The sequence below is a fragment of the Nomascus leucogenys genome, chromosome 6, assembly GCF_006542625.1.
Source record: "Nomascus leucogenys isolate Asia chromosome 6, Asia_NLE_v1, whole genome shotgun sequence".
Taxonomy (NCBI): domain Eukaryota; kingdom Metazoa; phylum Chordata; class Mammalia; order Primates; family Hylobatidae; genus Nomascus; species Nomascus leucogenys.
This window is the reverse complement of record NC_044386.1, coordinates 51,420,810-51,433,387: the sequence shown is the minus strand read 5'-3', so window position 1 is coordinate 51,433,387 and position 12,578 is coordinate 51,420,810. Positions and strand designations below refer to the sequence as shown.

At 40.0% G+C, this 12,578-nt stretch overlaps 1 protein-coding gene across 2 annotated transcripts in view; it reads right to left on the bottom strand.

The window, feature by feature from the left end:
* The window catches only part of ATP8B4 (ATPase phospholipid transporting 8B4 (putative)), a 272,392-nt gene that overhangs the window by 96,287 nt on the left and 163,527 nt on the right, over positions 1 to 12,578 (bottom strand). For both annotated transcript variants that reach the window (XR_004030436.1, XM_012507151.2), the window contains one exon: positions 7,130 to 7,173. Coding sequence is in view for 1 of the 2 variants with exons in the window: in XM_012507151.2 (XP_012362605.1) it covers positions 7,130 to 7,173 (44 nt within the window). In the remaining variant the exon portion in view is untranslated. The remainder of the gene's footprint in view (positions 1 to 7,129; positions 7,174 to 12,578) is intronic.

The window sequence follows — 12,578 nt, the reverse complement described above, 5'->3', positions numbered from 1 at the left end:
TTGCATTTGCTGAGGAGTGTTTTATGTCCAATTATGTGTTCAATTTTAGAATAAGTGCCATGTGGCACTGAGAATAATGTATATTCTGTTGATTTGGGGTAGAGAGTACTGTAGACATCTAGTAGGTCCACTTGATCCAGAGCTGAGTTCAAGTGCTGAATATCCTTGTTAATTTGCAGTCTCATTGATGTGTCTAATACTGACAGTGGGGTGTTAAAGTCTCCCACTATTATTGTGTGGGAGTCTAAGTCTCTGTAGGTCTCTAAGAACTTGTTTTATGAATCTGGTTGCTCCTGTATTGAGTGCATATATATTCAGAATAGTTAACTCTTCTTGTTGAATTGTTCCCTTTACCATTATGTAATGCCATTCTTAGTCTTTTTTTATCTTTCTTGGTTTAAAGTCTGTTTTGTCAGAGACTAGGATCACAAACCCTGCTTTTTTTTGCTTTCCATTTTCTTGATAAATTTTCCTCCATCCCTTTATTTGGAGCCTGTTTCTTTGCACATAAGATGGGTCTCCTGAATACAGGACACTAATGGGTCTTGATTCCCTATCCCATTTCCCAATCTGTGCCTTTTCATTGGGGCATTTAGCTCGTTTACATTTAAGGTTAGTATTGTTATATGTGAATTTGATCCTGTCATCATGATGCTATTTGGTTATTTTGCATACTAGTTGATACGGTTTCTTCATAGTGTCATTGGTCTTTATAATTTAATGTATTTTTTCAGTGGCTGGTACAGGTTTTTCCTTTCCATATTTAGTGTTTCTTTCAGGAGCTCTTGAACAGCAGGCTTGGTGGTAACGAAATCCCTCAGCATTTGCTTATCTGCAAAGGATTTTATTTCTCCTTCACTTATGATCTTAGTTTGGCTGGATACGAAATCCTGGGTTGAAAATTCTTTTCTTTAAGAATGTTGAATATTGACCCCCAATCTCTTCTGGCTTGTAGAGTTTCTGCTGAGAGATCTGCTGTTAGTCTGATGGGCTTCCCTCTGTGGGCAACATGGCCTTACTCTCTGGCTGTCCTTAGCAGTTTTTCCTTCATTTTGACCTTGGAGAATCTGAAGATTATATGCCTTGGGATTGACCTTCTCATGGAGTATCTTAATGACATTCTCTGTATTTCTTGAATTTGCATGTTGGACTGTCTTGCTAGGTTGGGGAAGTTCCCCTGGATAATATCCTAAAGTGTTTTTTTCAGATTGTTTCCATTTTCCCCTTTTCCTTCTGGTCCTCCAATCAATCATAGGTTTGGTGTTTTTATGAAGTCCCATATTTCTTGGAGCTTTGTTCCTTCCTTTTCGTTCTTTTTTCTCTATCTGCATGTCTTATTTCAGTAAGGTAGTCTTCGAACTCTGATATCCTTTCTTCTGCTTGGTCAATTCAGCTGTTGATACTTGTGTATATTTCATGAAGTTCTCATACTGTGTTTTTCGCTCCATCAGGTCATTTATGTTCCTCTCTAAACTGATTATTCCAGTTAGCAATTCCTCTAACCTTTTATCAAGGTTCTTAGGTTCTTTGCATTGGGTTAGAACATGCTCCTTTAGCTCATCATAGTTTTTTTATTACCCATTTTCTGAAGCCTACATCTACCAATTCATCCATTTGATCCTCTGTCCAGTTCTGCACCCTTGATGGAGAGATGTTGCAATGATTTGGAGGAGAAGAGGTACTCTGGCCTTTTGGGTTTTCAGCACTTTTTTTTGTTAATTCTTCCTCATCTTCATGAGTTTGTCTCATTTTGGTCTTTGAGGCTGCTGACCCTTGGATGGGGTTTTTGTGGGGACCTTTTGTTGTTGTTGTTGTTGTCAATACTATTGCTTTCTGCTTTTCTTTCAATAGTCAGGTTCCTCTTCTGCAGGGCTGCTGCGGTTTGCTGGGGGTTCACTTCAGGCCTTATTTATCTGATTCACTCCCATGCCTGGAGATGTCACTCAAGGAGGCTGGAGAGCAGCAAAACTGGGTGCCTTCTCCTTCTTCTGGGACCTCTGACCTCGAGGGGCACCAACCTGATGCCAGTAGGATCACTCTTGTATAGGGTGTCTGACAACCCCTGTTGAAGGGTCTCACCCAGTTGAGTGGCATGGGGAGCAGGACCCATTTAACGAAGCACTTTGTCTCTTGGTGGAGAGGCTGTGTTTCACTGGGCGGAAACCCATATATCTGGGCTGCCCAGATTCCTCAGAACAAGCAGGAGGAGAGGCTAAGTCTGCTGGTGCGCAGAGAATGCAGCCACCCCTCCCCCTAGGGGCTCAGGTCCAGGAAAATTCAAATCCTATCCCTAAGTCTCTGGCTGGAGTTACTGGAGATCCTACAGGGAAGCCCCACTCACTGAGGAAGGATGGGTCAGGGTTAGACCTGAAGAGACCCTCTGACCGCAGACTACCACAGCCAGTGTGTTGAGCTGTGGGGACAAGTCTTGGGACCAAGTCCTTCAGCCTCCCTGGCTCCAGCAGGGGAAAAGTGCAGCCTGGAGCTATAGAAATTGGTGCTGCCCTTCCCCTGCCCAGGGAGCTTAGCATGTTAGGCAGTTGTGAGTCCCATTGCTGATTGCTGCCCCTCCCTCAGAGAGCTCAAAAGGCTTAGACAGCAGGCAGCAGCAGCCAGTGGTGGTTGCCCCTCCCTCGGGGAGTTCAGCAGGGCTTAAGCAGATTCCAGCTGAGAATGTGCACATTCCGGAGTTGGGATGCTAGACCTTGGTGGGTTTGCAAGTGGGATCTTCTGATCAGTGGGTTGCACAGTTCTGTGGAAAAAGCACAGTTTCCCCAGCTGGGTAGCGTGCTCACTCACTGCCTCCCTTGGCTGGAGGCAGGGGGTTCCCCTTCTCCGTATGTCTCTCAGGTAGGCTGCCCACCACACTGCTCTTCCTTCTCTCCGTGGGTCATGCCAGCCTTCTAGTCAATTTTTAAGAGAGAACCTGGATACCTTGGTTGCCGGTGAAGGATTCACGTGCATATTATGGCTTTTTTTATGGGAGCCTCTGAATGTTGCTGCTACCAGTCAGCCTTTTTGGCCCTGCCCTGGATTCCCTACTTTTGAGGGTTTGGGTCTCAGATTGGCTTTCTTGCTCCTCAGCTTAAAGACGGCCTATTGTGGGACTTCATCTTGTGATTGTGTGAGTCAATTCTCCTTAATAAACTCCCCTTCGTGTATACATATATCCTATTAGTTCTGTCCCTCTAGAGAACCCTGACTAATACAGCAACAAAAAAATTGATAAGTAGGACCTAATTAAACTAAAGAGCTTCTGCACAGCAAGGGAACCATCAAGAGAGTAAACAGACAACCCACAGATTGGGAGAAAATATTCACAAACTATGCATTCAACAAAGACTTAATATCGAGAATTGATAAGGAACTTAAATCATCAAGCAAAAAGTGAATATTCCCACTAAAAAGTCAGCAAAGGACATGAACAGACACTTCTCAAAAGAAGACATACAAGCGGCAAACATGAAAAAATGCTCACGATCACTAATCATCAGAGAAATGCACATCAAAATAACAATGAGATACCATCTCACGCCAGTCAGAAAAATTTTTGTTAAAAAGTCAAAAAACAACAGACGTTGGTGAGGCTGCAGAGAAAAGGGGACACTTAACACACTCTTGGTGCGAATGAAATGAGTCCAGCCACTGTGGAGAGCCATTTGGAGATTTCTCAGAAAACTAACAGTTGAACTACCATTTGACTCAGCAACCCTATTACTGAGTAATTCCCAAAAGAAAATAAATCATTCTATCGAAAGGACACCTACACCCATATGCCTATCACATTGCTATTCATAACAGCAAAAAACATAGAATAAACCCAGGTGCCCATCAACAGTGGATAGGATTAAGAAAATGTAGTAAATATACACTATGCAGTACTACGCAGCCATTAAAAAATGAACAAAATTATATTCTTTGCAGCTACACAGATGCAGCTGGAGGCCATTATCTTAAGCAAACTAATGCAGAAACAGAAAACCAAATACCACATGTTCTCACTTATAAATGGAAGCTAAACATTGGGCACACATGGACACAAAGATGGGAACAATAGCCAGTGGGAATTACTAGAGGTAGCACAGATAGAGGAGGACAGGAGCTGAAAAACTACCTCTTGGGTACTGTGCTTACTATCTGGGTGATGGGTTCAACTGTATCCCAAACCTCGGCATTCTGCAATATGCCTTTGTAACAAACCTGCACATGTACCCCCTGATTCTAAAATAAAAGTGGGGGAAAGAAAACAAACAAACAAAAAACACACAAACAAAACAGAAAATCCCAAGTATTGTTGAGGATGTAGAAAGATTGGAATCCTGGTGCACTGTTCATAGAAATGTAAAATGGTGTAGTCACTATAGAAAACAGTATGAAAGTTCCTCAAAAAATTAAAAATAAAACTACCAGACTATCCTGCAATCTCTTATATGTCCAAAAGAACGGAAATCAGGATCTTGAAAAGATATTTGCATTCCCATGTTCATTGCAGCATTATTCACAATAGCCAAGAGGTGGAAGCAACCTAAATGTCCATGAATAGAAAAACAGATAAGGGCGGCCGGGCGCGGTGGCTCACGCTTGTAATCCCAGCACTTTGGGAGGCCGAGGCGGGCGGATCACGAGGTCAGGAGATCGAGACCATGGTGAAACCCCGTCTCTACTAAAAATACAAAAAATTAGCCGGGCGTGGTGGCGGGCGCCTGTAGTCCCAGCTACTCGGAGAGGCTGAGGCAAGAGAATGGCGTGAACCCGGGAGGTGGAGCTTGCAGTGAGCCGAGATTGCGCCACTGCACTCCAGCCTGGGCGACAGAGCGAGACTCCGTCTCAAAAAAAAAAAAAAAAAGAAAAAGAAAAACAGATAAGGGAAATGTGATAGAAACATACAATGGAATATTATCCAGCCATAAAAAAAGAAGGAAATCCTGTCATGCTACAATATGGATGACTCTTGGCATTATTATAAATGAAAAGCGCTGGTCACAGAAGGACAAATACAGAATTATTCCACTTTTATGAGATCTCTAAAGTAGTCAAACTCATCAAAACATAAAATAAAATGGTTCTTGCCAGAGACTGGGGAAATGAGAATATGGTGATTTGCTGTGCAATTAGTATAGAGTTTCAGTCATGCAACATTAAAAAAAATTCTACAGATTTGCTATGAGCTTACAGTTAACAATACCATACTCAACACTTAAAAATTTGTTGAGAGTAAAAAATAGAAACAAAATGAATAAAATGGAATTCAATAAAGAACAGAGAAAAATAGTGGGAAAAGATTCAATAGTAAATAAGATCCCTATTAAGGGATTACTGACTTCTGGAATGTACAATATATACTTTTAAAAGTTTATGACTCAAGTATTATCCCTGTAATAATGTCTTTTCAAAAACATTTGATGGGAAATAAGTTCGACAGATGCTTTGTCTTAGAGATTGTAGAATAATATTATTTTACACTTTATGCAAGTATATGAGATGACCTATATACAAGACACTCAGTTACTTATGTTGGTCCCAGAATCATAGAAACTTATTTAATCATAGATTGTTTTGTTCGTGTAATAAATTTTGAACACAATTGCATTATAAGTTTTTATATTTTAAAATACTTAAAATAAGTGTATATATTATTATATGACTAGTAAGTTCTAAAATACACACTGGCCTTGGACTTCCCTAAAACCATCCAGAGAAGAAACCGGCCCATAGAGTTTATAGACAAACTGTCATTCAAATATAATGATGGTGTGCTTTATATCTAAGGCATAAACCTCAGTGATGGAGGAAAAAGTGATAAACTCAATTACATGAAAATAAAATATTTTTCATGGCAAAAATACCAGAAAAAATAATCATGGGACAAAGGACAAATTGGGAAAAGAATACATAAAACTCATTTCACAGACAAATACTTATTTTCCCTAATATAGAAATATGCAAGTTAATTTTTGTAATAGACAACCCAATAGAAAAAAATGGGTAAAAAAAATTATGAACCACAGGCCGGGTGCAGTGGCTCACGCCTGTAATCCCAGCACTCTGGGAGGCCGAGGTGGGTGGATCATGAGGTCAGGAGATCAAGACCATTCTGGCTAACATGGTGAAACCCCATCTCTACTAAAAAATACAAAAATTAGTCAGGCGTGGTGGCGGGTGCCTGTTGTCCTAGCTACTCGGGAGGCTGAGGCAGGAGAATGGCGTGAACCCAGGAGGCAGAGCTTGCAGTGAGCCAAGATTGTGCCACTGCACTCCAGCCTGGGCGACAGAGTGAGACTCCATCTCAAAAAAAAAAAAAAATTATGAACCAGAAACTTACAGAAATATCGTAAGCTCTTAAACATGAAAATAAGTTGAAACTCGCTTATAATAAGTTAACATTAGAACCAATATTGATGTACCCATTTTTCATATAATCTCATCAAAGATCATAAACTTTGATAAAACATTGTGTTGGTGAGAGTGGGGGAAATCAGACACTCTTACACTTGTTTGTGTCAGGGTAAATTGTTATAAATTCTAAAGAAGGCAATTTGCAATATTTATCAAATTACAAATGCAGATACCTTTTGATTTAGCAATTCTATTTCTAGAAACAGATTCTGTATTCTGTAACATGTGAAATAACATATGTACCCAGTTTTTTTTGCTGCATTTTCTTTACTAGAAAAATATTGAAAATCCTAAATGTCCATTAGTGTCTCTTCATATAAATTTTGGAACATCAATATAACAAAATACCATTAAGCCATTAAAAAGAATGAGAAAGTACTTTTTTAAAACTAATCTAGAAAGATCTCCAAGATATATTGTTGAGAATGTTGAAGGACATTATGTAAATTAGGCTACCACCTATGTACTGATTTTTCTCACTATGTAAAAGGTGGGGAAATATAATTCCTTGTATCTGCATAAATATCTCAAGAATAAAAAATAGAAGGAACTCTGTGGTTGGTTCAGTAATATGAGAAGGAATTTTGAATCATATTAATCTATTTTTTAATGTTATGCATTAAGTATCTCATCTGGTCTTAGTGGAAATCAGGACACTAAAAGTGTATCATTTTCTTAAAAGTACATATAATTTGAAATTAAAACTAAGAATAAAATTTTATCACTTCCACACCTGAGTTATTTCTGTCTTCTGATCCAGGTCATCATGTACTTCACCTGAAAAAACAAAAATTGAGAATTAAAGGTAAGTGAAACTGAAATTAGGTTTAGACATTTAGTTTTAAGGAATACACTTATTATTTATTACATCACCATTACTAAATGGCATTATGAATTTAAACAGGGGAATGGCTTTAGGAGTGTTTTCAAATTGTAACCATAAACATGGCAATTATGCAGTGAGACATTCGTGTTTGTCCAAGATAGGACTAAGTGCAGTAGGCATTAAAACAAAAAAATGAAGCAATCATGTTTTTCTGTAAATGTTATCATTCTGTTATTACATTATCTATGATATTTGCAAGAGGCAAATTTCTATCTTCCACGTCATTCCCACTGTTGAGAAATCCAAAATGATATCCTTGCCAGGCAAATTCTTCCCAGTGCAGAACTTTGCCTATCTTGGTTTGGGCCAGATACATCTGTGTAATATCAAGATCAAATTAGCATGTAAGCCTTAAACAATGCCAGTACTTTCTGCAGTCAGAAAACATAGCCACCCATATGCTAGAAATTTAAAATAACTTTTTTCTTAGTATAAAGCTAATATGTACTTACTATAGATCTAATGGAAAATAAGGGACATTTACAATAGAAAATAAAAATCACTTCCCTTCATCCAGAAATAACTAGTATTTGTAGAATGATTTTTATTGTGTATTTTTATATACACATATATTCACCATATTGTTCATAATCTTCTTGTTCTTACAGTTTTTAACCATGTAAAGTATGAGAATTTCTCCTATCAAATTGTTGTGAATCTTATTTTGAATCGTTGTATAGTAGCCCATGATTATAGATGTAGCATAATTTATTTTCGTTTTCCCTATTGTGAGGCATTAATTTTTTTAATTTTTACTTGGCATTGGAAGGTTTCATACTATTTGCCAGGATTATGTTTCTTATAATGAGTTACTTAAAGAAAATATCATCAGAGTGAACAGACAACCTACAGAATGCGAGAAAATTTCTGCAATCTATCCATCTGACAAAGGTCTAATATCCAGAATCTACAAGGAACTTAAACAAATTTACAAGAGAAAAAACCCAACAACCCCCACTAAAATGTGGGCAAAGGACATGAACAGACACTTCTCAAAAGAAGAATAAATGGGGACAACAAAAATATGAAAAAAAGTGTAACATTACTGATCATTGTAAAGAAATGCAAATCAAAACCACAATGAGAAACCATCTCATGCCAGTCAGAATGGGTGTTACTAAAAGGTCAAAAAATAACAGGTCCTGGCAAGGTTGTGGAGAGAAAGAAACTCTTACAGCGGGGCTGTAAATTAGTTCAACCATTGTGGAAGACAGTGTGGCAATTCCTCAAGGACCTAAAGGCAGAAATAACATTTGATCCAGCATTACAATTACTGGGCATATACCAAAGGAATATAAATCATTCTATTATAAAGATACACACACATATGTTCATTGCAACACTATTCACAATAGAAAAGACATGGAATTAGCCTAATGCCCATCACTGATAGACTGGGTAAAGAAAATGTGGTACATATACACTGTGGAATACTATGCAGCCATAAAAAGGAATGAGGTCATGTCCTTTGCCGGGACATGGATGGAGCTAGAATCCATCATCCTCAGCAAACTAACACAGGAACAGGAAACCAAACACTGCATGTTGTCACTTATAAGTGGGAGCTGAATGATGAGAACACATGGACACATGCGGGATACAGCACACACTGGAGCATGTTGATGTGGGAAGGGAGAGCATCAGGAAGAATAGCTAAAGGATGCTGGGCTTAATACCTAGGTGATGGGATGATCTGTCTAGGAAACCACCATGGCATACGTTTACCTATGTAACAAACCTGCACGTCCTGAACATGTACCCCTGAACTTAAAAGTTGAAAAAAAAAAATCAACCTGTGCCAGGCTCTTAAATTATCACTGATCCTTACAATAAATTTGCAAAGTGAAGATTTTCATTTCTGTTTTATGGATAATGGAACCAAAGAATGGTTCAAAATGACATGACTAAATGAAAACTAAAGTAAGCATAGTAGGTTTTTAAATCTAAGTTCTCTCTCTCTTCGCTATGAGCTCAATGCTATGAGCACCAACCACTTGACAAGCAGTTCTATTTGTTGTTTTTCTGGGGTGCTGGTCTGAATCTGAAATGCTGTATGGCTGCTGTGTGGGAGGAGTCCCTGAGCTAGTGAATGAATCTGGCCTAGCACCTGGAATTTAAATCTCAAATTCACTGTGTTATGCTCTAGTGGTTACCCTGTATGCAGTCACTGTAATAAAATGATGGAAAAGAGAAAAAGAAAAAAAACTGTGTCTTTGTGTTGAATGGTCTGCCTCCTCCCTACAATAAAAGCCCATTTACAGGGCTGGTGATGAAAGTGAAGAAAAATTGCCTAAGAAGATAATATTTCTTAGCAAGGAAACAGAAGATTTAGATAAATTAAAGTCAAATGTTAAATTTTCCCAAGGCCTGCATCTGTGATATTGATACCCCCAACTTGTATGAAAACAAGGAAAAATGATTCTGAAACATTCTGTGAGTGCTTTAGTAAGAATTTCTTTTAATGATGTTATAAATGCATTATAAATTATAACAGCATATAAATTAAGAGTCTAAAGGGATTACTTAAATCTTTAAGTTACTTTTCTGCATTTCATGAGAGGAATTACAAGCTATCATGGGATTTGTGAATTTGGAGATTTGCAAAAATCTTGTGAAAGTCAAGAGCCTTCTCCAAAAATAGGACCTTTATCACAAATTGTGATAAACATTTCTACAAATGAATCTTGGTCCACATGTCTGATAATTCCTTTAAGATTGCTTCCTAGAAGTGATTGTATTATTAGATCAATATGTTGCAAAAGAAATACAAAAGGTCCCCAAAATTCAAAATATTTTCAATATTCTGATTAAAAGTTTCCCATTTAAACTATGTTTTGGGTTAAAGCAGTATTTTTAGAAAGCCTCTGAAAATAATGTCCAATGGGAACTTTTTAAGGAAAGGTTCTATGTTATTTAACAGTCATTATGATACTGATATTAGATTAATATATTGATATAACAATGCAACTGTGGGCTTGTGGAAGTCCAGGTTGGAAATCATCTTGTCTACTGCCAGAGAAGGCAGGAGAGGAAGCTGAGAGTGGAAGACAGCTGAGGAAACCATAATGACCATGGGTTATAGGGGTGTGGGTAACCAAAGGAGGTCAAAAAGTAAGAGATTGCAAACATCAACTTCTTCTATTTCTTAGTTTTGTTCAGGGTCAAATCTTGCTTTAAAATACTTGGCAATGTGTGAAGTTTCCCATCGGGGACAAAGGAAAAGTTTCCCCTCTTTCTTGGATTTGCTTTACTTCCTGAGATTTCCGTATTGAGAAACTGGACACTCAGAGTCCCATGAAGGGACATTGGGAGACCAGAGGAATCCACAGAAAGTTCCACAGAGCCTCTGTGCTCTCAGCAGAAGGAGCAATCTGCAAAACGGCCAGCGTTGGGGTGACAAGGGTCACATATAAGTGGAATGCTTGAAAAGCCAAATATAGAGCATGTATTCTGATAAAAGCATGCAAACAAGAAGTGGGTATTAATGAAACAGCTTATCTGGCCATTCAAGACAGCCCCATAAATGAATAGTAGATTCCCAAAACCATGTGCACCTACATAAACCCCAGAGCTGATAGGAATCAAGTATAAAATGCTGCCCTTACTGAGATAACTCAGGCTACCAAGAACTTGCTCTCCCTAGGATATGGTTCTATTCAGCACTACAAAACAGAATCACACAGCTGGGGGGACCTGGGCAAGATGGCCAATAGGAACAGCTCTGGTCTGTAGCTCCCAGTGAGATCAACACAGAAGGGGGGCAATTCTGCATTTCCAACTAAGGTAACTGGCTAATCTCATTGGGACTGGTTAGACACTGGGTGCAGCCCATGAAGGGCGAGCAGAAGTAGGGTGGGGTGTCACCTCACCGGGGAAGTGCAAGGAGTCAGGGAATCCCCTCCCCTAGCAAAGGGAAGCCTTGAGGGACTGTGCCATGAAGAACGGTGCATTCCAGCCCAGATACTATGCTTTTCCCATGGTCTTCGCAACCCGCAGACCAGGAGATTCCCTCAGGTGCCTACACCACCAGGGCCCTGGGTTTTAAGCACAAAACTGGGCAGCCATTTGGGGCAGACACAAAGCTAGCTGCAGGAGTTTTTTTTCGTACCCCAATGGCACCTAGAATGCCAGTGAGACAAAACCATTCACACCCCTGGAAAGGGGGCTGAAGTCAGGGAGCCAAGTGGTCTAGCTCAGCAGATCCCATCCCCATGGAGCCCAGCAAGCTAAGATCCACTGGCTTGAAATTCTCACTGCCAGCACAGCAGTCTGAAGTTGACCTAGGACGCTCAAACTTGGTGGTGAGAGGGGCATCCACCATTACAGAGGCTTGAGTAGGCAGTTTTCCCCTCACAGTGTAAACAAAGCCAGGATGTTCAAACCAGATGGAGCCCACCGCAGCCCAGCAAAGCCTCTGTAGCCAGACTGCCTTTCTAGATTCCTCCTCTCTGGGCAGGGCATCTCTGAAAGAAACGTAGCAGCCCCAGTCAGGGGCTTATAGATAAATCTCCCATCTCCCTGGAACAGAGCACCTGGGGGAAGGGGTGGCTGTGCATGCAGCTTCAGCAGAAATATATGTTCCTGCCTGCTGGCTCTGAAGAGAGCAGCAGATCTCCCAGCACAGTGCTCCAGCTCTCCTAAGGGACAGACTGCCTCCTCAAGTGGGTCCCTGACCCCTGTGTACCCTGACTGGGAGACATCTCCCAGCAGAGGTTGACAGACACCTTATACAGGAGAGTCCTGGCTGACATCTGGCAAGTGCTCGTCTGGGATGAAGCTTCCAGAGGAAAGAACAGGCAGCAATCTTTGCTGTTCTGCAGACTCCGCTGGTGATACTCAGGCAAACAGGGTCTGGAGTGGACCTCCAGCAAACTCCAGCAGACCTGCAGCTGAGGGGCCTGATTGTTAGAAGGAAAACTAACAAACAGAAGTGAATAGCATCAACATCAACAAAAAGGACGTCCACACAAAACGCCATCCGAAGGTCACCAACAACAAAGACCAAAGGTAGATAAATCCACAAAGATGAGGAAAAACCAGTGCAAAAAGGCTGAAAATTCCAAAAAACCAGAATGCCTCTTCTCCTACAAAGGATCACAACTCCTCACCAGCAAGGGAACAAAACTGGACAGAGAAGGAGTTTGACAAATTGACAGAAGTAGGGTTCAGAAGGTGGGTAAAAACAAACTCCTCCCAGCTAAAGGAACATGTTCTAACCCAATGCAAGGAAGCTAAGAACTTCGTAAAAAGGTTAGATGAATTGCTAGCTAGAATAACCAGTTGGGAGAAGAACATA